This window comes from Chelonoidis abingdonii, chromosome 13 (genome assembly GCF_003597395.2).
Source record: "Chelonoidis abingdonii isolate Lonesome George chromosome 13, CheloAbing_2.0, whole genome shotgun sequence".
In the NCBI taxonomy this organism is placed as follows: domain Eukaryota; kingdom Metazoa; phylum Chordata; order Testudines; family Testudinidae; genus Chelonoidis; species Chelonoidis abingdonii.
In genome coordinates, this window is record NC_133781.1 from 30,252,903 (window position 1) to 30,278,176 (window position 25,274).

Genomic DNA, 25,274 nt, shown 5'->3' on the forward strand with positions numbered 1-25,274 from the left:
GGCGGGACGGGGCCGGCCCGGCTCTCCCGGGCCCGAGCTGCTCCCAGCGGCCCGCACTGGCTGGGGAGACCCCAGCTCCCTGCGCTGCACACGCGCCCACCGGCCCGGCCCGACCTGGTCCCGACATCCCGCCAGCAGCTCGGGGAAGCGCCGCAGCCGCTCCCGGGCTCGCAGCCAGACCCCCTGGCCTGACATCGCCGGGTCCCTACTCGCTGGGCGCCGCCATGATGGGCCGGGCTCTGATAGGCTCTTTCGCTGCTCGTCAAACCTCCTACCTCGCTCCTACTGGGTCCGGCTAACGACTTCCCACCGATGTCCTCTGAGAGGTGCAGCTTCCTGTCCATCAGACCGCTCTAGGCTTTAGATTGGTTCCAACTAAGCACCGCCCCATCCCGTCCTCTCACGGCCCTAGCCTACCTAGACGAGGTTTTGGATTGCTTAAGGAAAACGCCCACCTTCTTTGTTCCTTCTGATTGGTCCCTTCTCTGACATGGGAGCTTCTGATTGGACGAGTTGCCGGTTATTTACTGCCCTTCCGTCATGCCTGCGCAGGTGGCGTCAGTGGTTTCCCCTTGGGCCCGCCCTCCTCCGGTGCTGATTGGTTAAGCGGGGAGGAAGTCGCGCTCTAATTGGTGGGCAGGGGTTCCGGGGGGCGAGAAGACGAGGCCGGGTTGAGGTGGGGCAGCAGAGACGCGCGCAGACAGAATCATGGCGGCGCCGCTGCGGGACCGGTTGGGCTTCCTGAGCCGGGTACGGGGCCGGGCGGGCTGGGGTCTGTCGCTGTCCGTCCCGCCGGGGGGCCGGGCTCCGCCGCCGTAGGGGACGACGGGGCTGGCGCTGGACCGGGGAAGAATCGCGCGGGGGGTTCCTGAAACGCGATGTCACCACGCTCGAGTGACGTCACCGCTGCCTCGGTGACGTCATTGCCACAGTGCGGTTCTGTGATGTCACCGCACCCCCAGCAACAGTGATGTCACTACCCCTGCTGTCGCGTGGTGCTGACCCTGCCCCCCCCCCCCCAGTGGCTGCACTGGGTGGCCCCTAGCTTGGGTTGTCCCAGGGTGTCCCGGAGGGGGGACATGTGGGGTTGCCATGCCGGCTCCACCATCGCGCCATGAGGAGCCTGGGTCATTATAGGCCTTCGCCCTCCAGGCTGGGGGCGGTTAAACGCCTTCTCCCCAGGCCTGGCGTCTCCTGGGCCTGGCTGATATTCCACACAGACAAATTCAGGATCCTGCCCGATATAGGAGGACAAAGGGGCATGCTGTGTCCTCTTGGGCTTTCCCTGTGTGGCCAGGCGCTGAGTGTGGGAAATCGCTATGATCCAGGGCCCACGTGACCCCACCTGGTGGTGCTGGGACAACAGGGGACCTGTCCAGACTTTGCCTATCCGAGAGATTGTGCTGGCAACTTGCCTGGCAACAGAGAGCTGAGGGAGTTGCTTGTCCTCAGGACTGTGATGTGAGGGGCATGGAGTTTTTCTTATGTCTCAGTGGATTGTGGACAGTGCCTTCAGCCCATGGACAGTGCGCATTGGAGTTGTGGGCCCGTTGGGGACGGGACAGGAGCAGATGTTCTGTTCCAGCTGATATCTCATGCGCCTGGGGACAGCGTTAACAGTTGGGGTGAGATGTCGAAAGGGGGCTTGGTGGCTCCCTGGGATGGGTCCGGCCCTCTCCCCCTGATTGGACAGCATTGGCTTGGTCTCTTTCAGCTGCCCACTCTGATGAAAGGCACCTCGGATGACGACGTCCCATGCCCTGGGTACCTATTTGAGGAAATTGCAAGTATCCTTTATTCCCAGCGTAAGGCTGGAAATCCGGCGTTGGAGTTGTGCGCGAGAGAGGCACGATAAGAGACTGTCGCAAGTTTCAAGGCCAGGGTCAGTTATTTCCATTGCCTGGGTAGTAGTTAGCATTAGCAGGGATCACTAGTGCTTTGGAATTGCACTCCATGGTGAGAGCGTGGATTAGTGGTTAGAATGGGGGGAGGGGGCAGTTTGGTGATCTGGGTTCTTCCCTGCTCTGATACTCCACTTCCCTGTGCCTCAGCTCTTCTCAGGAGAGAAATCAGGCCTGACTCTCTTCCTGGGATACTGAGAGACGGACGGATGTGTGCAGAGTGCTCTGAGATCTTTGGGTGCAAGGAGCAGAGAATGTAGAGGGACTGTTCTGTTGTGAATCTCTGCTGGAGGAGCCAGGTGCAGCAGGCTTAAGACCTTGGTATTTTGGGGGGTAGAGGGGGACTATGCAGTGGGGTGAAGGGGGCAGGGCTTCAGTGGGGCAGAGGTGGGAGGGGAGACCTGTTGCTCTTTGCTTAGCTGTGATGAAGCTGCATTAGCAGTGATCAAGGAGTGGGAATGGCTCAGGGACTGGCAGGATCCTTTGACTCTTGGAGTCCTCGGCCTTTAACCTGACGTCGGTTACTCATTAGTAGTAAGACTGGAGTGAGCGTCACTTCTCTAACACTGCACCCTCCCAGAGATCTCCCACGACTCCCCAGGGAGCAGTCAGTGCCTCCTGGAGCACCTCCTGAACCGACTGCAGAATAACTCCTGTCACGTCAAGCTGAAGGTAACTGAACAGCTGAGCACTGCCAGGGAGAGTGCAGCACCAGGGGCTGTTCTTAGGGTGCAGGTGGGAGGGAGGTGAGAGCTCAGGGGTGCCAGGACCTACATAAGAATGGCCACACTGGTTCAGACCAAAGGCCCATCTAGCTCAGTGTCCTGTCTGCCGACAGTGGGCAGCCAGGTGCCCCAGAGGGAATGAACAGAACAGGCAATCCCAGCTGAGCCATCTCCTGTCACTCATTCCCAGCTCCTGTCACTCAATTCCTAGCCATTGATGGACCTGTCCTCCATGAACTTATCTAGTTTTTTTATGAAGCTTGTTATAGTCTTGGCCTTCACAACATCCTCTGGCAAAGAGTTCCACAGACTGACCGTGCATTGTGTGAAAAAATACTTCCTTTTGTTTGTTTTAAACCTGCTGCCTGTTAATTGCATTTGGTGACCCCTAGTTCGTGTGTTATGAGGGGTAAATAAAACGTCCTTATTCACTTTCTCCACACCAGTCATGATTTTATAGACCTCTGTCATATCATCTCTTTTCCAAGCTTAAAAGTTCCAGTCTTATTAATTTCTCCTCATACAGAAGCTGTTCCATACCCCTAACCATTTTTTTTTGCCCTTTTCTGAACCTTTTCCAATTCCAATAGATCTTCTTTGAGATGGGGTGACCACATCTGCCCGCAGTATTCAAGGTGTGGGCGTACCAGGGATTTATACGAAGGCAATATGATATTTTCTGTTTTCTTATCTATCCCTTTCTTAATGAGTCCCAACAATCTGTTCGCCTTTTTGACTGTCACTGCACATTGAGTGGATGTTTTCAAAGAACTGTCCACAATGATTCCAAGATCTTTTTGAGTGGTAACAGCTAATTTAGACCCCATCATTTTATATGTATAGTGGGGATTATGTTTTCTAAGGTGCATTACTTTGCATTTATCAACATTGAATTTCATCTGCTCAGGTTTGGGAATCTCCCTCACATCCTCAGCCTTGAAGACCCTTGCAAAGAATTCATTTAGTTTCTCTGCAATGGCCTGGGACCTGAATGTTCCCAGGAAAGGGGGGAGCTGAGGCTGGGGCAGGTGCCACCCACCCCCATGGTGTGAATAGGGAGGGGTTGGCATCAAGGCATTCCTAGCAAAGTCTCTGCAGTGGGTCCCCGCCCTGGCAGAGTCTGGATCTAATCCCCGAACAGTTCTGGTCCCGTGAAGCAGGCATACAAGTGAGTCCCCAGGTGTCCGATTCTGGTGTCCCGGACTCTGCTCACCCTCTCCTGTGTCTCCAGGTGCTGAAGATTCTGCTGTACATGTGCACACACGGCTCTTCGCAGTTCCTTCAGCAGCTGAAAAGGAATTCCACCTTCGTCCAGGAAGCAGCAGGTGCCTGGGCAGCCCTGGGGCTGGGCTGGGGTCAGTGCCGTTACCAGGGGAGAAATCAGCTGAGGGCAGCGCTGTTCCAGCCTCACGCTAACTGGGGAAAGCCCCCCAGCCCCAAATCCTGTTGGTTCTCTTGATTTCCCTGCCACCGGCTGTGAGCTTTCTGCAGCCGTCGGGGGGGCTCAAGTGGGGAGCTGCAGGAGGGGGGAAGGTACTGCTGGGCAATGTGATGACTGCCTGGCACACCCCTCTAGCTGTGCCCATTAGACCTTACACAGCTGTACTAACCCGGCCCTTCCTCACCCTCTGCCTTCTAGTGTTCGCAGGGACGCCAGATCCCCTGCACGGCAACAGCTTGTACCAGAAGGTCCGAGCAGCAGCACAGGTGAGTGACGCTCTGCCCCGCCCAGGAGACTGACCCTGGGGAGAGGACTCTGCATGGGCCAGAGGAGTTCAGGGCACCCTCCTGCCCCTGCTCCAAGCACTGGTCAGGGATTTGCTGAGCCGGCCAGGGACCCAGTGCCCTCTCCCAGCTGTGATGGTCCGTTCTTTCCCTGCAGGATTTGGCTAGTGCTTTATTTTTGGATACCTTGTCGCCCCCGCTCTCTGCTCAGCCCTCCAGGCCACTTCCCCCAACAGGTAAGCACCAGCACCCTGGTGTGAACACTCCCTCCACCCTCCTCCCGCTCACAGCACTGCTGGGAGGTGCTGAGCTTGCAGCCCTGGAGACAGGTACTGGGGGGCAAGAGGCTGATGGCAGCGCCTTATCCCCAGGACAGGTGCAGCTCAGACAGTAGCAGGGCAAGCACCCTTCCAACCCATGCTGCTTGTCAATGAGGGGAGTCCTGGGAAGGGGTGTTCAGGCCTGGGGGCAGTTCACTGCTTACACTGGCTCGCTCTGTAACGACCCAGCGTTGCTTTCACGCCCGATCCTCCTGGAAATCCCACTCACTAAGGGAGCTCGGGAACGGTCCCTGCCCCTGTCCCTGCTGGCTGCATCCTCTCAGCTGGTGGAGCCGCTGCGGCCCCATGGCCCCAGTTGCTAAGTGTGTGGCCTCTGCAGCCCACCCACCGAGGGAGCCTGGGGTGGGAACTCAGGCAGTGCCTCTCGCATGGCAGGACAAATGCATCCTTATTGGAGGCTATGGAGGTGCTGGCAGAACAGGGAAAGCAACGGCCCTTGCAGCTCCTGTCGGGTGGGTGCCATGGGGCTGGGCAGTGACTCACGTCAAACAGAGGGTCAGGAAATGGGGTGGGGGCTGCAAGGGGCATTAGGTGCCCAACTGTCATGGAGAGTCAGTGGGAGTTGGCACCAGTCTCCCTTTGGCCCCTTGGAAAATCCGACCCCTAAAGGTCACCGAAGCAGGGAGCCCTGCAGCCTCCAGCCAGGCTGTGTTCCTGTGGGTAGGGCTCTGGGCTGCGCTTGCCAGCTCCCCAGCACTACTAGCATTTCCCCAGCAGGGGGCAGCACCCACAGCTAACCTAGTGGTTAGGGCTGTGTCTGGTCCTCAGGCTGAGTTTGGTTTATCTGCAGTTGCTTCCTGGCTCAGTGCTCCCTGCAGAGCTGGGGTTGGCTGTGTCCAGCCCTCGGGCAGCGGGATGGGTGCCCTGAGTGCAGAAATGGGCAAAGGGGGCAGAGCATGGGCAGGGGACCCTGGATCTCTCTGAAATATGCTTTGTGCCGCTGGTCGTAGGAATGGGCTGCAAGCCCGGCCCCTGCAGCTCCTTGCAAGGCTTTGGCTTCACGAGCGAGAAAAGCAGCTCCCGTAAGTGCCGTCCCCAGGGCCCAGCTCCCCGCCGCCCCCTCTGCCACGTCGCCAGATCTCGGGGGTTTATCTCGAGGCTCCCAACGAGGGTGACCAGATGTCCCCATATTTGGGGCTTTTTCTTATATAGGCTCCTATTACCCCCCATCCCCTGTCCTGAAGTTTCACATTTGCTGTCTGGTCACCCTACTCCCAACAGATGGTGCTTTTCTTGCATCCTCAGCTCCTGGGGGCCCAGGGTCAGAGCCATTTAAAACAGGAAACCAGTTTTTAACCCTGGTCATGGCAGAGAAGATCTCGAGCCCCCGACCCGATGCCCCCATGTGCTCACAAACCGGGGGCAAAGAGCAAGAACCCCACGTTTCTGATGCGAATATAAAGCTCCAAGTTATCCAGCTCAGCTGGGGATTTCAGGGGCCTGGCTCCTGGCTTTTGAACGCTCCGGGTTGGCAGTGCTGATGTGCTGCTAAGAGGCCTGGGCTGACGTGCCATTGGCCCAAAGCTCAGCCAGCAGCAGCGTGAGCTTCCCTGGGCCCAGCCCCTGCCATTGTCCCTGAGCCCCACCCCAGGAGCCCAGGCTGGGGGTGAAAGGGCACTTCAGTCTCCCTGGCCCATTCACTGCTTGGCATCCCCGCTGAGGTGCCTGTGAGGTGCCCAGTTCGTGCATTGCTCCAAACCTTGCGGGGCTGTTCTAGGCAGCTCCCTATGGAAGTAGCTGTGGGTGTGTTTCAGGAGCTCAGGGCAGGTAGGGGCGGGCTGGATTCAGAGACCACTTCTTGCCAGTGAGCGGGCAGGGTTGCTGGGCTGGAAGCTCGGGGCTCCCTGAAGTTGGCAGAGACCCGTCCGCCAGCCCAACACCCCTACAGTCCCTGGGGGCAGGGTGCCCTGAGGGTGGGTGGCAGTGCTGTCCTCGGAGCAGAGGGGGCTGAGCCCTGCACAGAAACTCACGCCCTGGCCTCTCCTGTGCTTGCCCAGCTTCCGCCGGCGAGGCCCTGCTCGCCACCATACAGAAAGCAGCCGAGGCGGTCGCCAGCGCTGTGCTGCCCAGCCCAGAGTTCCCCCTTCCCTGCCCCAGGGAGCTACAGGATGATGCCTACCAGCCCGTGACGGCACCTTCTCCTGGCAAAAGCTGTGTGGTGCCTCAGAAACCCCCTGCTGCTGCAGCCCACAGCATGCGAGGTAGGTGCATGGAGCTGCGGCAATGGAAAGCAGCTCCCGCGGACAGCTATGGCGCATAATCGCCCCTGCTGAATTAGGGCTCCTGATGCCGCAGCCGGGAGGGGAAAGTTGGTCCTACTCTGAAGATGGACACATTAGCTTCAGTGATGGAGCTGGGAACAGAACCCCAGAGTCCAGGCACCCAGTTCCCGGCTCTCGCTGCTGGATGATGCTCCTCCAAGCAGTGGTGCTAATGCCTAATGTTCGTTAGCCATTTTGCCCCCCACCCCCGGGCTCACCGCATGCTCGGCAAATCCTAGGGATCGCCACACACTGCACTGAAATGCAGCTATCTCTGGGGTGAAACACAGCTGCCATTTAGCAGCACGTAACACCGCTCCACGGTCCAGGCCTGGAATAGAAGAAGAACCCTGGTTCCTATGGAGCACCCACCGTTTCCTGTATGGTGCAGGTGGAGGCTGGGTTGTGGCAGAGCTGTCTGCCAGTCCCTGAAGCAGGCAGGAAGCTCTGGCTCTGGGTGACTCTCTCTTGCTGTTGCTTCTCCTGCAGTGTGTCACCAACCTGGGCAGGCAGGAGGTGGCTGGGAAGAGACGGATAGTGGGCACAGCTCCCAGAACTCCTCGCAGGAGAACGGGGAGCTGAGCAGGACCTCCGACTCCTACAGCAAATCAGGCAGTGACAGCCCCTCTGGGGCCAGCAGGGAGCTGGGGAACGTAACTGAGAGGTGAGCCAGAGGGCCCGGGGATGGGGCTGGAGAGGGCCTGTGGCTGGGGCCAGGGTGGAGGGAGAAGGGCTCTGAGCTTGTGGCAGGAATGCAGCCGGGGTTAAAACCATTGGGCTCCCCCTTCTCCAGTATCCCTGCAAGTCCCTTAATGCGCATGGTCTCCTCTCTTGCCAGGCCCTGTTAATTGATGTCCTCTCTGGGTGCTGGCTCTCCACTTCCCCCCTAGTTTTTCAGCCGCCCGGCTCCGTGCACTGGAAGTGGGAGCAGTCAGGCAGATGATGGGGGTTCATCCAGCCTGAGCTGCTTCACGCTTTGGGGCCAGTGCCCAGGGGCCCCTTCACCCCCCATGGGTGGGCGGAGCAAGGTGGTGGCACTTGGAGCTGTTGAGGGCTGCAGCTGCCTGTATGCTGGGGCTGGTGGGAGGTGGCCAGGGTCAGTGACTTGCCCCAGTTGGGTTGGAACGCAGGAGTGCCAAGCGCCCAGGCCTGTGCCCAGCTGCACCCCGCTCTCTCTGTGCCCTGCTGGGGGGCAGAGTCTTTGAGCTGGCAGGGAAGCCTGCTCACTGCCCCTCCGAATTGGGGAGCGGGGCCGGGAGCGTGTCCTCCCTTGCAGGATAGAGGTAACGGGCTGGTGTCTCCTCCCCACTGGCAGGGTGGAGGGCGACTGCCTGCAGGAGCTGAGCCTGGTAAGCGCGCTGACCAGAGGCTCCAAGGTCTTCCTGACGCGGGAGGAGGCCCAGCACTTTATCAAAGAGTAAGAATCTGCTGCATCCTCTCCTGGGCTGAGGGGAGGCTGCATTCCCCACCCCTGCCGGGGTGCCAGAGGGGGCTGGGCTGGGTGTTCTCCAAAGCCCTCTTTGTCGCACAATGTCCCCTGTCCCTTCCTGGGCTGGTTGATGGGCAGAGCCTGCCCTCCCTCTGGATCTGGCTGCAAAGCAGAGCAGGGAGCCAGGAGTGTAGCCAGGGTGCTGCCCCACACCATTCACCCTGGAGGGCTCAGCCACCGACCCCTGAGGTGGTGGGGCAGGAAAGTCTCTGGGGGGCGGGTCATGGGGCTGCTCCCTGCCATCTCTGAGAGGCTGAGGATCCCTGCGTGAGCCTGGGAAGCTGCATGCCGCTTGCTGCCATGACCATGCGCTGCCCACTCTCCCCAGGTGTGGGCTGCTGAACTGTGAGGTGGTGCTGGAGCTGCTGAGCCGGACGCTGCAGGACCCCAGCCAGCTCGTCTGCATGGTGGGTGCACGGGGGAGACGCTGCCTCCAGTGCAGCTCCTACAGGCACGGGGAGATAGCCGATTGGATGGGGCCCACTGAGCAGCCCGAGAAGCCTCAGGAGTGTGGAGGAGCTCCCCGGCTGCCCCATGGAAGGAGGTGGCTCAGGAAACGAGCCCGTCTGGGTCATACTGGGATCTAGTGTGGGTCAGCAGTAGCTGTGAGCTGGTTCATGCCCTCGTCTGCCTGCACTGCTGGGGTGCAGCCCAGTCCCTAGTGGGGAAGGGCTCCCACGGCGAAAGCTCCAGCACCCATTGCCCCATGGATGGACTGTGAGTGACTGGGCCCTGGAGCTGGTCCTGCCTGGGCTGGGGAAACTTGCTGTGCCGCTGATGTTGGGCCCTGGGTAATCAGGGAGCCCCATCTCCCTGGGCTGGGGCTGTGGGCTCGGACGAGCTGCCTGCAGCTGCAGTATCAGCATAGGTCCTGTCTTCTGATCCTGCTCTCTTCTGTCCTTGCCAGAGGTCCATGTGTGCCATATCTTCCCTCCTGTGCTCCGACCTGCTGGCCCACGAGCAGATCTCTGTGATTACCCGGCCACACCTGCAGCAGCTCAGCCAAAGAAGGCCCGGTCCTGTGTCCAACAAAGCAACAAAGGTGACTCCTGTGTCTCACTTACACCCCAGCACAGCCTGAGGGACTGGCTCTGTGCTGCCGGGCCAGACCCAGCTACTTCCTCCCTCCCTCCCCTGGAGCAGGGAGCACCAGAGGGTGCAGGGTCATTCCCCCCGCCACCTTACTGGGCTGAACTTTGCTCCTAGAGGAGAATACATGCTTCAGGGCATCAGCTGGTGGCTGCACAGGTCAGGAAGGAAGGAATGTTCCCTCTTCTCCAATGAAATATTGCACAATTGGTCAGGTACGTTATGGGTGGCGAGCCCCCTGCAAAGCATCAGGTATTAAATCCTGCCAGGCAGGATACCAGCTTGATCTACTGTGCATGGCACACCCCATGTTCCTCCAGCACTCTCCATGCTAGTAGCCGGCAATGGAGGGGGCAGCATAAAAGGGCTCCCCAGAATCCCATCCAGCCCCCCAGGGGCCGGCCTCTGAAGGCTGCCCCCTTGTGAAGGGGTCAGTGGTGGGGCAGGCCCGCTGTGCTGCACTGACTCCTTGCTCTGTTCCTCCCTTTCCGTGCCAGCTCCTGAGGCAGTTTGAGGCTTTGTGCAGGAGCTGCCCGTCTCCCAAGAGATCAGAGCCAGACATGGATCCCTCTGCTCCTGCCGGGGGCTCCCCTCAACACACACGTGACTTGCTGATGGACCTCATGCCTCTGGCAGGAGATACCGTCCTCAAGCCTGTGAGCTTAACCCCTTTCCTCTTGGAGACATGTAAAGCCCCAGCATTCGATGCGCATCCTGTGGCCGTGCCCGCCCCTGCGGGAGAGCAGAGCACAGAAGCGGAGACCTGTGAGCAGTTTGGGGATGTTGCACCAGGCTGTCGGTACCAGCAGGAGGTGGAGTGCAGACTAACGGGGCCTGAGGCCCGGCTGGATGCTGCCCGGATCGATTCCGGGCGTGCACAGACGCTGAATGGCAGGCAGGGGGCAGCTGTACCCTCTCAGAGCCTCTCCCTGTTCGCTGGCATGGAGCTGGTGGCCCTTCCAGGCACAGCAGTAGCCAGCCCTGGTGGGGAGGGATGTGCCTCTTGTGTTCCACAGACACTGCCCTGCACTGGGACTGCCAGCACTAATGCTCACGGGGACTCCGACGGCAGCAGGGAACCTTCTGCATTCTCCTTCCTCAACATGTAGCAGCTGGGGCTGCAGGACGCTGAGGGATTGGGGTCTTGCTCACTGTGTGTCGCTCTCAGACCATCACTACAGGGGCACCAGCTGCTCACTCCAAAGCGAGGCCTCCCCATTCCTTGTGAGTGCTGCCAAGTCCACGTCCTGCGGAAAGGGGTTGGCAGTGCCGGTGCTGCTGGGGAGTATCTCGCTGGGGCACAATGAAGAAATGGAGTCTCCAGTCACTCCCTTCAGTTTGATCCCTGGAGGTGCCCTCAAAAAATCTATGAACAACCCTACAATAACAATCGAGCATGATCCCACACAGGGGGGAGAGGGGGAATGTGCCATGACAGCCAGTTCCAGGCTGCCAAAGGGGGAGGGGGGGCAGGAATGAGAATCCCCTTGACTCTACCCCCACGTTAAGGTTGTGCTACAGGTTTAAGGCTAATCATATGTGCTTGGCTGCTCTGGCCCTGCTTGGGCTTGTAACACTGCTCAGACTAGGGCCTGGGGCACGCTGGGGAGGGAGGGGCAGTGAGTCCATGTGGATTCAACCTCTCCTGCTGTGCCTCAGCCTGTGTGAATGAATGTACTAGTAACTTAATGCGTATGGAGGGTGGTTAATGGTACCTTGGAAGGTCCAGGGACGCTGGCTGCCTTTCCCCAGCATAGCACCCGCTCAGTCCCATTGCTGTTGGGGCAGAGAGGCATTGAGTCTGGAAGCCAGGTTTCAGAAGATCTTTTCAAGGAAGGTGACGCATTAGGCACCTCAGTTAATACCACATGCCTTGCAGGCCTTGGCTGAGCTGCTGTGGGAATCTGTTTGAGGTGGTTTCGTTTTTCTACTGAGAATCCGATATTGTAGCTACTTGTTATTTGAAGGTGCATTACACACACCCACCCCTTGGAGCGCTTTAGCGGGGCTGGCAATGGAAGGGACTAAACACCTATGTAGAAGCATGAATCCCTGTGTGGGGCAGCAGCCCCTTTCACACCTGCAGACTGATCTCTTGCCCAATCCTATTGGGCAGAGGGAAGCCAACTTACAGGCACAGGCTGCCTTGGGCAGCAGATTGGCGTTTATTCAGTGTTTACACGTCACATGCGAGTCCATCTGGCTGCAAGAGCTGGTTATATACAAGTCTTTGTGTTGTCCTTGGGCTTGACATCCAGAGCAGCCCACCTGTCCCCGTGGGAAAAATTTACAACAGGCAAGTTAAAAATCTCTGGGGAAAATCCCTTGCTAGCAGTTTCTGATCTACCCCACGGGACAGAAGCTTGGGTGGGCTCCTGCTGTGTACAAATCACACCCTGCAGCCAGGGCCCTGCTCACAGACTTCTGCCAGCGTTCTTAGCTCCCACAACCTGTCTGCTCTTAGGGCTGGGAGGAGGGAAGGGTCCATGGTCCAGAAAGCTTCCTGGGAGAATGTTCCATGTTTACAGAGCGTGTGTGTGTGGGGGGGGTGCTAATATGACTTTAATAAACACTAAGTTGTGTATATTTAAAGTTCGACTAATTCTCTTGTTTTGAGGTATGAAGTGTGCTTGTTTATAGCCTATGCCTCACGTGAAATCTGTGTTCTGCTTCAGAGCATGCTGGGCTGGCTTTCCTGGCCGTAGCAGTGATGGTGAGCTCAGAGGAGCAAGCAGCTACAGGCTGAAATGTAACTAAGTCCCCTGCTAGGGGTTGAGTGGACTCTTCTTCCCCCAGTTCCAGAGCTACACAATCTGCTGAGCATACGGGTGGTTCAGATTTCCCTGCTCAAGCATTAAGCCTCAGTTGGCTTCTAGACTACCTACACTGAAGGGCTGTCATCACATGGCAAAGCCTGTGAATTTCCCTCTTCCTGCAGCTCTGGCCAGCTCACACTCTCAGCATGCCCTGGCAGGGTTGCCTTCCAGGGCACAGCTGTGCCAGCAGGAGGGCAGATAGTCTGTATTTCTTTAACAAGGCCCAGAACCTGGGCATAATGATCCCTGAATTCGTGCTCCCTGCTGCTCTCCAGAGGAACCAGGTTTGCTATGCACAATTAGGTTTGAAATCATTGAATTGTGGAAAACTTTCTATTTCCTGTTGAGAACTGTCTGCTGACATATAAATAGCCCCCTGGCATTCCTTCAGGTAGGCTCCGTGAAGCCTGGCCCTCTGCCACCCACAGTGTCAGTGCAGGAGGGGGTGTCGTGGGCAGCACATGTAGTAACCGTGTTGTGTCTGTTGAACTAACCTGTCCAGCTGGCAGACCTTGGAGCACCTGAGCTCATAGTGCATCCTAGAGTTGCAGACACTGATCTGTACTTCAGGCTTTTCCCAGGAATTACTGCTCAGGCCTGAGACCATTTCAGAAGAGCCCCAGAGCAGCCCAGTTCTCTGCACAACAGACTCCATAATGGTGCTGCATTGATGCAAGTGAATCCATACACCAGCCAGCCGTTTATAGGGAGTCCATCACCCCGGTATTTGACAAGGAAGCTGCTAATGATAGTCTGTGAAGTGGGGATGGGAAAACAGACTCTGGCCTCAGATCTTTGGCAGTAATGTACAATTTGCCACATAAGTGCCGGGATATGGGCAGGAGGAGATTCCTTCTAACTGCAACACAGGCTGATTTTATCCTGCTTTACTTGTTCCCTTGGATGCAAGGACTCCTGAGTAAAAATAACATGTAAAAAGCCTGGTCAGTAGTGCTCTAGATTATTACATGGGAAATTTTAGCCTCACATTTGCTTTTCATCACTTCTGCTTTTCTTGCTTCATGCATTTCACCCAGGCCCAGGGAAGCCTTTTTGCTGACTGTGGCATTTGGAGAGTCATGCAGCATCTCTTAAATTTGGAAAGGTGAGGATGGAGTTTGAATTATACACATTTAAAATAGAAACTTCCCTATTTAAAAAAAAAATAAATCCCTCCCACCTACTGGAAGGCAGCTCTGCCTTCTTATTCTGGAACCCCAGCTTGGTAGTGGAGAGCGAGTGTGGGAAGAATTGAGTCCAGGGAGGCAACAAGATGAACACAGAAGGCTTCTGTTGTGCTGTGCAGCACTATGCTCTTGTCTCTTTCATTCCCGCAAATGAGCAGAGGAGTCCACCCAATTGGCTTATCAGTGTAAAGCACCCACCGGGCAACTGCTAGAGAACTTGAACACAATGCTGACCCTGCTCTGGATGCTCACAAAGGCCCCAGTTCAGTCCCGTTATCTTGAATCAAGGCCACATCTGGGCAATGGCCTGTACTGACTCAGATAGATGCTTTCTACCACCACCCATGCCCCAGAGCCAGCTTTTCTGAATGGGCTGTAGTGTTTTGAAATGCTATACATAAGAGCCCGCAAAGAGGTTGTGATAGGGGAAGTTTGGGAACCTGCTGCAGTAGTGCAAAGCTGCTGTTTGCTTTGGGTCCATTGGAAGAGTCACATCTCCAAATTTTCTGTTCTTTGAAACAAAACACAACCTCTTTTGAAGCTGTCGTTATGTGACTGAACCTCATTAACAAATCTGAAATTTTGAAGACTTGCTAACCACCTTTGTATCTGCATGAAGCTGAGCCAGTGAATCCAGAGCTGTGCATGTTTCCTAGTTCTCCTGCCACTGCGGGATCCAGGGGGTTTACATCAGCATGAGAAATAGGTAGCGATTCTGAGGGTTCTAAAAATCTACTCCATGTACATTTTCTTGTTTCACGTATGAAAGCAGCTACCTAACTCTTCCAGCACTGTGAGGCAGGGATCATCTTTGTGTTCTGTTTGTATAATGCCTAGCACAATGGGGTCCTGCGCTGTGTCTGAGACCCCTAGGCATTACGATCATATATCTAATGAATAATTTACAGAGCTCTGGGCCATGACTGAGACTCCTAGGCATCGTGCTGTACAAATTGTACTTAGTAATAATAGTGACCTATAACATGTCTACACGTTAAGATCACTCCCCGATGTGCCAACCTCTTCATGGGCCAACTTGAGGACGAATTTCTGGACAAACCCTCCATGAAACCAGTGACACAGCTGAGATACGCTGATGAGATTTTCATTCTCTGCACAGATGACCTAAACTACCTCATAGATTTCCACATCAATCAAACTCTTGATGTATCAGCATCAACTTTCTGGACACCACAATCAGCTTCAACAATGAGACAGGCAGCTATGGACTCACAGATCACTATGTTTCCCGTCACAGATCCAGCAGCCACACCAGTCGCAACAAGGAGTCTGTTCTCTGCAGCCAGGTGCGCGGATAGGGCAGCCTGTGCGCCGAGGAGAAAGGCCAGGGTCCAAACTGCATCTCACACACACACACCTTCTCCAAAGGAGGCCACTCTACCTGAGGTGCAGATTGCATCATGGAATGGGAACCTGAATACCTCAGAGAGCCTGTTTCAGTACGGAGATAAATTCCCCCCTGACCCTGCACCCCTCCTCCCACCCCCACTGGACCTGCACGGGGCACCATCAATCAACACTCCATGGGGAACCCAATGGGATGGCTGCCTCCAGCCCCTCTTCTGGCTGCCCCGCCCCACCCCACCCCACCCTATCCTTCCTAACCTCATCCCCCCTCCCCTCCTCACCCCACAACCCTACCCCACTCCCACCCTGCTGCTGCACCTCTCACTACCCCACCTGCCTACTTTTTTTTCGCCTCACCCCACCCATTGGGGGGGGCAGCCCCTGCCCCCCACTGCCCCCCAAGTGTTCCCATCTGCCCTTACCCATTGCTTTCTCACCCTCTTGCTTGCTGGCCCTTCACTCTCTGCCACTCCTTTCACAAACTACCCGCTCTCACCTGTTGCCTGCCCTCCTCCTCCCCCCCACTTGCCCTACTCCTCACCCCATGCCACCCCTACTACCCGCCCACAGATTTTCCCATCCCTGCCCTCCTGTGTTCCTCACCCTCTGCTTTGCATGATCCCTTTCATCCTGCCACCTCATCACCCTCACCTACCTCGTCCACCCTGCTGGCCCCTGCCTTCTAATCACCCCCACTGCCATTACTCTCACCGGTGCACCAGTACCTGGCCCCCCCTGACCCCGTTATCCACTCCCTGCCCTACCCTGCCGTTCCCTCATCACTTCTGCCGTGCCTGCCTCAGCCAGTTTTGCCACTCCCTGCCTCCCTCCTCACTCCTGCCGTGAATGGCCGCCTCCTACCCAAGCTATGATGGCCCATCCCTGACCCTTCCAATCCTGCACTCCCTGCTGAGGACCTCTCACCCCAACAGCTTCCCACTCCTGCCCATTGCTCCTCATCCCATGCTGCATGGCCCCTCCTCACCCCAAGTTACCACTCTGCCCTTCCCTCTCTCTCTGCATGGCCCTCCTACCCACAGCTTATCCGACCCCTGCCGCCCCTCTTCAGCTACCTGCCCTCATATGGCCCTCCTCACCCCAGGCCTATCCTACTCCCATGCCCGGCACCTCTCCTCCCTGCCTGCCATTGGCCCCTCTTACCCACAGCTTATCCACCTTCCCTGCCTCCCCCTCACCCCACACCCTTACTCACGTCCTGCCCATGTCCCACACCCTGCCCTCCTGACTGCATTCCCACCCGCCCGCCCAGGCCCTGGCACCGCCCTCTGCCTCCCCCCCCGCCTGCCCGCCCGCCCGCGGCCCGCAAGGCCCGCCGCCGCCGGGAGGCCCTGACCCTGCTAGGTCCCGCAGGCCCCCTGCGGCCTTCAGGCCGCACTCGCCTTCCGGTCCGGCTCCGCCTCAACCAACTCCCCGCCCCTCGCGACGGGCAGCCAAGCCGCCAGTGGCAGTCCAGTGAGCTCCATAGGCGAGCAATGGCGGTGGCCGGGAGTCGGGGCTCGCGGCCCGCGTGGTTAAGGCTTTCCTCGCAGGGATGCTCCGGCTTCTACCCCTCGTAGTTGCCGCGGGTGGGCACGGCCTGACGAGACCTCCCACAATGCCTGGCTGGGGGCTGGTTAGGGTAGACGGCGGGACCCTAGCTGGCGGAGCCAGCCCATATCTCTGCTGGGTGATGTAGGGGATCCCCGGACTATAGATCTAGCTGAGGAGCGGAGGAACCCAGCCCCTATAATCTGCTGGGGGGTGGAGAGGGTGGAGGGATTCCCGCCTCATAGTCTCCGGGAGGAGCAGGACCCCAGCCTCCATAGATCCTGTGGGGGGTGAGAGGGGGAACCCCGGACCGCCTATATACTAGCCCCCTCCTCTGGCCCCCGAGATAGCAGAGTGGGATCCCGGCCCCATAGCTCCGGCTGAAGAGGAGGCAGAGGACCCCGGCACCCAAGCTCTTACGGGGTGGGTGGAGAGGAGGACCCCGGCCATAGTTGTGATAGCGGAGGACCCCGCGCCCATAGATCCTGCTGGGGGGATGGGAAGAGGCGGAGGGACCGGCCCATAGCTTCCTGCTGAGGAGCAGAGGGACCCAGCCGTTAGAAATCGTTAGGGGGGTTGGGAGGGGGACCAGGCCACCATAGTCTGCTGAGGAGGCAGATGGACCCAGGGCCCCATAACCTGCTGAGGGCAGGACTCCGCCAGCGCTGAGCGGCAAGCCGCCCATAGCTCTATTATGTAGGGGTGGTGGAGAGGGGAGGACCGGCCCTATAGCTCTGCTGAGGAGCGGAGGACCCCAGCCCCATGTCTGCTGGGGCGTGGAGAGGGGGAGGACCCCGGCCCTAGCTCCTGCTGATGCGATGTCAGAGGGACCCAGCCCAAAGATCTGCTGGGGTGGGGGAGGGGAACCCCGGAATCTAGTAGCTACTGAGAGCGAGGACCGCACTACATAGCTCCTGAGAGACCGCATGTCCTGGGAGAGGGGCGAGCCTACTCGCTGGTTGGCATCTCACCATGTCTGGGGGTGGAGAGGGGAGGGACCAGGCCATCGTTCCGTGTGAAGGAGAGCGGAGGAACCAGCCCCATAATCATGCTGGGGGGGTGGGAGAGGGGGAGGGACCCCGGCCCCATAGCTCCTGCTGAGGAGGCAGAGGGACCCCAGCCCCATAGATCCTGCTGGGGGGGTGGGAGAGGGGGAACCCCGGACCTATAGCTCCTGCTGAGGAGGCAGAGGGACCCCGGCCCCATAGCTCCTGCTGAGGAGGCAGAGGGACCCCGGCCCCATAGCTCCTGCTGAGGAGGCGGAGGGACCCCGGCCCCATAGATCCTGCTGGGGGTAACAAGCTGTGTCCAGGCCTTGAGCCCTCCAGAAATTTTTTAAATTCCCATGTTTTAAAATTACCCCTGGGGACCCTGAATTCCTGAGTCACCTAGGGGAAGGTCACCATCCCACCAACGGCTTTGCAGCCTCCCTTTCTCTAGTGTAGGGGGAGCTCAGGGTTAGTCTCCAGGAGAGAGGGGCTGTAACAGGGTCCCAAGCTCCTCTCTGCTGCTGGAGCATCCTTACAAGGCCTGGAGTCTTTAGTTGGCTTTTTCTCTAAGCACCCCCCCCCCCCCCCAAATAGATGCTGGGAAAATAGCCCTAAATACAGGTGCCCCCAGCACTGTGACAGCTGGAAGTTCAGGCAGGTAAGGAACCCCCTTTGTATTCATATTCGTCCCCTTTGGTTGATTTGTGCATGCAGGTACCTGATTGTGAAGTTTTGCCAACAAACGTATAGTTTTTCTTTTTAATTTCTCTTGCGGTTTTTCCTCTGGCTGGGCAGGTGAAAGGAGCAATCCTGGCCCGATGCAAACCTGACCTGCCACTGCACCCAAGAGGGGTCTGGCATAGGAAGAGGAGCTTTTGGAATAAGAATGCTGATGTTACAGCGCAGTAGTTCTCAAACTTTTGTATTGGTGACTCCTTTTGCACAGCAAAACTGAATACGGCCACCCTTAAGTTAAAAACACATTTTTAAAATATTTAACACTATTGTAAATGTAGGAGGCAAAAGGGGGTTTTGGGGGTGAAGGCTGACAGCTCATGACCCCCCATGTAATAACCCCCAGTTTGAGAACCCCTGTTACGGCGCTTCAGCTAATGGACAGTTACAGTCAAGTGGCCTTCAGATTGCAGAGCAGGCTTTGCTAACGGGTGGTTACTTTATAGCACTCAGAAGTACATTGGGTACTTCATAATGCAAATAAGGAGACATGGTCCCTGCCTTGAAGGGCTTACAGTCTACAGCCCTAATCCTGAAATCGCTTCTGCTATATCTGTGTGGAACCTGGAGCAAACTTCTGATTGTACTAGTTTTTGTAGCATAGATAAGCTAAGTATACATTTCTCTGATCAAATATGTACCCAACTCCCAAGCCCAGCGCTAGCTGAGACTGTGACCCATCTTCCTGGTGTGAGCTTGGTGGTTTCCATAGAGAGCTTTTTGTTTGTTCTTATTTCTTGTGCCAAGGGAATTGCAAATGTCTTTGGAAAGCGCTTACGTACGTATGTGATGTGAGGCAAGATAGTTTTCCCCTTTCTCTCCAAGAATTGAAGCTTTTTGCAATTCCAGCTGCTTCCCAGGACATGTATTACTATTTAAAGAAATAAAACAACATAGTCGAGTAATTGTGAAACTGCTTTGAGGCCATGGAGGTGGGAAAGGAGTCAGGGAGGTCCTTGGGAGCTGGGCTTTGCTATGCAAAAGGAAGAAAGGGGCAGAATTAAATACCACTTTGGCTGTTAAGGTTGGAGGGTGCAGTGTGTTAATTTGGCCTCTCACTCCCTCAAACCTTCTTTGAAAGGACACGATCTCCGTGGATTCCTGGCTAGAAGTGAGTGACAAAAGTTGTTAATTCGTGCATCTCACAACCCTTCTCAACACACTCCAGTTGCAACTTGTAAAATCTGAATGAAGGGAGTTTGAGGTGAGGGATGGTGTCTGAACTGAAAGAACCCTCTTGACACAGCATGGTATAGTGGGGTGAGCCTCAGCTTCCCAATCTGTCACATGGGAACAGTAATACATGCCTGCCTGAGGTGGATCTGGGGATTAGTTAGGCCAAAATACCAAGGAAGTGGCCACTGATTTTGAGTACCTTAAATTTTGGGAATCTAACTTGAGACATGCTGGATCTGACCTTCAAAGGTGGTGAGTGCCCACAAACCCAGTTGAAGATGCTGAGAGCTGCAGATGCTTAGCAATTCCGGCCTAAGGTGCCTGAAGTTCAAAAAGTTTAGGCTACTTCTGAAAATGTTGGCATGGGTGCTTAGCAAGTACTCACAGGTGCAGGGATCTAGGCCAAGCGGGGTGTGAGCTGGTGGATATTTAGCCCCTGTGCGTTTGGGCTGTTGGGGGAAAGCTGAGAGGCAGATGACTTATCCTGTCACTGAGCTATGTAGGTGCCTCTCACTTGCCACCTGACCTAGTTGTACTCTTCTATCCTTCATCTCATCTCAATCCACTGCAGTTCAATCCACCCCAAAATGAAAAGCACCCGCAGCAGTTCCTCATTCCAAGCTGTCAATGCCAATGGCTTGGACCTGAGTCTAACGGGCCTCCCACTGCAAGTCTTGCGGCGGCCGAGCAGCGCCTCTCCAGCTAAGCACGTCGCTCGTTCCATCTCCGTCATCACCGAGAGCAAGGCCAGAAGGAACGCTCCGGTGAGTACTGCGTCTGTGGGGTGCTTTCACCCAAACCCTCCCATCACCAGGAGAACCTGGGCAGACATTCCAGGCTTCTTGATACATTTCTGTTCTCCAGGGGTTGCTGAATGTTTAACTTCCTCCCCTGGGACATGCATTCCCCTTGCTTTTGCTCTCTGAGCAGAAGTTAGGTGGGTGCTTTGGGATGGTGGGATCCATGAAGGGCCTGTTGCTGTTTTATGAAGCACCATTGCTGTGCATTTTTATTGTAGAATTCCCTAGTTCTTTGGGAGGAACTTGCTTTGCTGAGTCCATCCTGGCATTCTGTGCCCATGCTTCTCTTTAGAGAGTTATTGTTGGGTTTTGTAACACGCTACTGGGGATACCCAGAGCTTTGAGCCGCTGTGTTCCCTCTCTGCTTTTGCGAGAGTGAGCTTTGCTGGCAAATTAGACCATCTGTCAGCTCCCTGCCATGCCAGCTTGTCTTCCTCACCAGCAAACTCCTCAGGGCTCTCCCAGCCCAGACCTCGCCAGCAGGTAACATAACAATCAGTGAACTCCAGCCCCCAGGCGCCTCAGAGAGATTTCTTGGCAGTGCACAGCCCCTACCCCGGTGCTTTCACAGAAGGCGTTCAGTTTGCTGCTCTGTTAGAGTCAGACCATCACTGCTTATCAGTATAACTGAGATAAATATTCCCGTCCCTTCAATCACATCACCGAAGGGGGTTATAGTAAAAGTAAAACAAGTTAATTAACGAGAGAGCATGGGTTAAGTGATACCAAGTAAAAGAGAGAACGTGTGAGATGGTTACAAGCAAATGAAAGTGAAAACACGCATCTCAAGGTGTAAAACTTAATCTAGCAAGATACAGTCTTTGTTCAAGATGGTTTCTTTTACCCCCCGTCTCCTTTCAAGCTTTTAACTGGCTGGCCTGGGCAGGACCTATCACAGAGCAAATCACTTGGTTTCTTTTTGCCTGAGGTGAAGGATAAAGGTAGAGTCTCTCTCTGTTCCTTATATCCCCAAAGGGATTTTTTCATCTTACCAGGCAGGGAGGCCTCTGAGGACCCAGTTTCCTGCATCTGTAGAGGGTGCAGGTGCCATGTTGTTTTCTGTTTCGAGCTGAGGAACAGGATTACCCCCTGCTCATTTAGCTGGATAGCTTTGTTTACTGCTAATATGTAAATTGAGGTAAACCCACATTCCTTTGTGTAGGACAGACCTATTTATCCCCTTTACCTTGACTATGCTGCCTTTTCTTCACCATCATACAGAGATCTTTTGTAACTTCACATATAAAGTCAATACATGCCTCTGATCATGAGATTAATATCCGGTGTGGTGTTAGCTTTCATAAGACACCTCACAAGGCATATTTTGTACAAATACGATTGCTGTAATGTGTAGGGTGTGGAGATGGGGGGGTCTCGGTCACAGGTTTCACTTTCTCCTGTGCAGGAAGATGCAGGACTTGGCTGCTCCAGAGCCATTAACAATCTCCGGAGATCCAATAGTACCACCCAGGTCAACCAGCAGGTGAACGGTGCTTTCCGGTAAGGGCTAAAAAAATACCCACCTATCCTGTTCACTAAATAGCGAGGAAATCCTCTGCTTCATGGTCTTGTTAGGCTACCTGGTCAGTGTCTGAGTTCCAGGTACTTCACTTGGGGGACCATGGGATTAGAATCCAAGGGAGATAGGAAGTGTAATTCTGTGGGCCTGAAACCTCTTTCAGAAATGAGCCTCAGATAAACTGAATGGCATATTAATTCCAATAGGCACTGTTGCTCATGCTAACAGGCAGCTCTAGCTTTTTTGCCGCCCCAAGCACGGCACTCAGGCAGCCTTCAGCAGCTTGCCTGTGGGAGTTCCTCGGTCCCATGGATTCGGCAAATTTTGCCGAATTACCACTGAATCCGCAGGACCAGTGGACTTCCCGCAGGCAAGCCGCCGAAGGCTGCCTGACTGCTGCCCTCGCAGGGACCGGTAGGGCGCCCCCTGCTGCTTGCCGCCCCAGGCACACACTTTAGCGCTGGTGCCTGGAGCCACCACTGCGTGCTAATAGTCCAACCTGTGCTTCCTAGCACTCATAAGCCACAATACAATAGCAAATCATTGTGCCTGCAAGGTGGACAAGGCAGGGAGGGGGACAGCTGACCTGTTGAATTCACCAAGTCTACTTCCCAACCCTGTGGTGCTCAGACACTCCTTAGGTAGGGGCCTCATAAATAGGTAGGTGGATTTCTTCAGCTCTCAAAGGGCAGAGAGCATCTGGTATTACTACAGGAGAGAAGAAACTACTGTCAACTGCTGTGACCTCCCTGGGGCCTGCCTCACTCCTCTTGCCTTGCAAGGGGCAGGAGAGCATTGTTCTGCTATTTCAGAGTCTTGACTGTCTCTGATTGGGAAGGACCATGTCTTCTTTTTGAATGAAATTTGCCCCCAGCCCATGGGATCCTGCTGCTGCTTCGCTCTTTGTTACTCTTAGGGATGTGGAATTGGGAGAGGGAGGCAAAGGGGAACTATAGGAATGAAAGAAACAAATGCCATGTCTCATCCAGCTTCAGGCTCTAATATTTTATACCATGCTTCTCCTACATGTTCTAAAGGCTGATTACTTGATCAGCATGAAAGGGGGGAGCTGAATACTGGAGTGTGAGAGTGGGGTATACAGGAGTCTCTAGACATCCTGTTCCTAGGAGCTGATGCACAGGGGAGGTTTGCTTTTCTTGCTGCTGCTGCTTCTCTTAAAAGCTAGGCCTCCCCTACCTCCAGGAATGCATTGTTAAATGCTGAAGGGAAATTCTTTTGTGTGTAGAACAGTAGATGAAATGGGGATTTAAGTCCCAATCTACTTAGAGAATAGTTCTCTTATATGCCACTTAACACAGGCCAGAGTCCTGATACAGCTAGCGTCTCAGACTAGTGTGCTGTTTGTAAGGTTCTTCACAAAGTTTCCAGGTTAATCAAGTCTTTCCACAAGGGCTTGTTTGGGGAGGTTCTTGTTCCTATGTTCTGAGTTGCAATCGGCTCTTCCTTATAAGCCTGATTTTTGCCTCCCGGTCTGTAAACCCTCACTAAAGGCCCTCTGCCCTTCAAATTTTGCATCGTGGTTGGTGGATAGAGGAGGAGTCCTAGTCAATTTTAGGCAGAAGAGACACACCATTTCTGAAAGAAGGGAGCTTGAATAAACAGGCTTACTACTTTGGCAAATTCTTGTAACGCTGTTTTTGCCACTTTGTAGCTCAGAAATTATGAGCCCTGGTTTAGTTGCAAGTTCTTAGCAGGAGGTGGAGCACAGATCTGTGCTGAGCTGGGGCTGCTCACTGCGGAGTTAGAAATGGGAGAATGTTTGGGGTGCAGTGGACCGTGAGGTCTGCTGGACTCTGTGAGGTTTGCAAAGGCTTTGACGGACTGACTGGCTTTAGAAGCATAACCAGACTCTGTGTCTGCATGGACTTCAGGGTACTATGAGAATACCAGATGCTGTGCTCATGTGCTTCCCGCTCTCTGAAGGTTTCTTTTTGGCCAAGGTTTCATTCTGAGTGTTTTGGTTTTCAGACTTTTTTTTTTCCCCAAAAAGCTGGATTCAGTGAAAGATTTCCCCTCCTTGAGTTATTGCTAGGTATGTACAGCCTTTGCTCCAAGTTATAGCAACACACACATCCTCACATACACTGCTCCATGCTTTCCACCTCTCCAGGAATCACAAAGCACTTTACACACTCTTGTTAGTTCTCAAAACACCCCTGCGAGTGGGATATTCTCCCCATTTGAGATGTCGGTGGTTTTCCACAGATCATGTGGCAAGTCATTGTTAGAACCCAGGAGTCCTGACTCTCAATCCCTGCTGTGCCACTCACTCATACTCCTTCCCATAATATAACATCTCTTTACATGTGGCTTTGAAATATACAGCTCTGTGTATGAGCTGATTCTGTATGGAACCAATGACTACATAACAACACCCTCTTCCTCCAAAGCTCTTTTACTTCCTGTTTTGGATAACAGGTGCCAGGTGAGTCTCAGCTTTTTCAGTCCAGCTCTGTGGATTAGTGTCAGATTGTGCTGATTTGTGAAGAGCAGGGCACCCAATAGCCTCCTCTGGCACCACAGATGCAGCCCTCGAAGGAGAAACCCCCAGGGCATCGCTGTTGTTTCTGCATTTGAGGTTTCTGAAAAGGATTTTTTTCATTCCTTATCTTTCTTGGGATGTCCTTCTTTTGGGAATACAGTGCTGAGCAGCCTGGAGACTTCTTGACCTTCTTTGACAGCAGCTCTGGGGGAAGAAAAAGGCTGGCAAGTCTGAGCAAAACCTCCCCAGAAAAGAAAACCACATGGAATATCCTGGTAAGGGAGACAGCCTATTTTGACTGCTGTGGGCAACGTTACGCTCCTCATACTCATGAATAGCCCATTGACTTCAAGTTAATGGGGCAAGCCACATGCTCCAGTCTTTGACCGGTTCTCTCAGCTTGGTGCTGCTGTGGTTGAATACCCTGATATCCTGCCTGTTAGATCTGCAGCACAAATGGTTAACAAGGCAGCCTACTGCCACGTGGGTGCTCCCTGGCCTGTGTTAGACCGTGGGTCTATATGTCTGGCCCACTGGCTGTTGGTCCCTGGTGTCTGATGTGAAGCCTGGAGGAGTGCAAATGGACCTTTCAGAGCACATGGATGGTGGGACAGTGAATCTTTCTGGGAGACACTGGCCCTTGCAGGAAGACCACATTCCCTGGGGAGGGTTTATAATACGCACTGAGTGCACTCATATTTCTGCTTAATGCCACGGTAGGATGATCAGCCCAGGGTCTTCCCGATCCCATCCAGCACCCGCAGCTCCAGCACGCTGGAGTCCCCAGCAGGCATGAGGAAGAAAGAAACCACTGTGTTGCTGGCACCCAACTTCACTGCCAATAACAGGTAAGAGAGGCAGCAGCACAGGGCTGGGACGGTTCATGCTTCTTTAGACTTGGAGTTAAAACCAGGAAAAGGAGTTGGTGATATGAGTCAGCTGAGAATGAGATGTGAACGGCTATCTAGACCCCCATGCACGTTATTTATGAATGGGATTTCACAGCCCAGGGGGCTGGAGCTCACCATCTAAACGAACTGAACCACGATAGCTGAGGGTCAGATTCAACATTGGGCTGATGGCATCTGAGGAGAGATTAGTC

At 55.1% G+C, this 25,274-nt stretch overlaps 2 protein-coding genes and 1 long non-coding RNA gene across 6 annotated transcripts in view; 2 read left to right on the plus strand and 1 right to left on the minus strand.

Annotated features, from left to right (window-relative positions):
• LOC116834893 (uncharacterized) overlaps positions 1-203 on the minus strand; it is a 2,152-nt gene extending 1,949 nt beyond the window's left edge. Inside the window, exon 1 of the long non-coding RNA XR_004376075.2 lies at positions 115-203. This is a non-coding gene — a long non-coding RNA (uncharacterized LOC116834893). The remainder of the gene's footprint in view (positions 1-114) is intronic.
• Positions 204-558: 355 nt separating this feature from the next.
• On the plus strand, positions 559-12,123 carry TEPSIN (TEPSIN adaptor related protein complex 4 accessory protein). 2 transcript variants are annotated; one of them, XM_032797297.2, is made up of 13 exons: positions 559-750; positions 1,715-1,787; positions 2,482-2,573; positions 3,858-3,951; positions 4,266-4,333; positions 4,509-4,587; positions 5,643-5,714; positions 6,690-6,893; positions 7,443-7,617; positions 8,269-8,370; positions 8,771-8,849; positions 9,350-9,484; positions 10,029-12,123. In XM_032797297.2, exons 1-13 carry the CDS (start codon positions 709-711, stop codon positions 10,638-10,640), a joined length of 1,827 nt encoding a protein of 608 aa, XP_032653188.1. In that variant the 5' UTR covers positions 559-708; the 3' UTR covers positions 10,641-12,123. The 2 variants fall into 2 exon arrangements, with proteins under 2 accessions (XP_032653188.1, XP_032653189.1); XM_032797298.2 differs by lacking the exon at positions 559-750 and adding an exon at positions 1,464-1,625.
• A 4,605-nt stretch (positions 12,124-16,728) lies between these two features.
• Positions 16,729-25,274, plus strand: part of CEP131 (centrosomal protein 131) — a 30,323-nt gene continuing 21,777 nt past the window's right edge. Inside the window, exons 1-5 of one of the 3 annotated variants that reach the window (XM_032797294.2) lie at positions 16,729-18,097; positions 19,922-20,114; positions 21,556-21,650; positions 24,333-24,447; positions 24,893-25,020. In XM_032797294.2, the coding sequence (XP_032653185.1) occupies positions 19,938-20,114; positions 21,556-21,650; positions 24,333-24,447; positions 24,893-25,020 (515 nt within the window). In that variant the 5' untranslated portion in view covers positions 16,729-18,097; positions 19,922-19,937. The remainder of the gene's footprint in view (positions 18,098-19,921; positions 20,115-21,555; positions 21,651-24,332; positions 24,448-24,892; positions 25,021-25,274) is intronic. The other 2 variants (XM_075071905.1, XM_032797296.2) reach the window with 2 other exon arrangements.

Coding starts and splice junctions, on each gene's coding strand:
- TEPSIN (XM_032797297.2), top strand. CDS start 709: ATGGCGGCGCCGCTGCGGGACCGGTTGGGCTTCCTGAGCCGG. Junction 3,952..4,265: donor CTTCGTCCAGGAAGCAGCAG/GTGCCTGGGCAG, acceptor TCTGCCTTCTAG/TGTTCGCAGGGACGCCAGAT. Junction 4,588..5,642: donor CAGGCCACTTCCCCCAACAG/GTAAGCACCAGC, acceptor CGCTGGTCGTAG/GAATGGGCTGCAAGCCCGGC.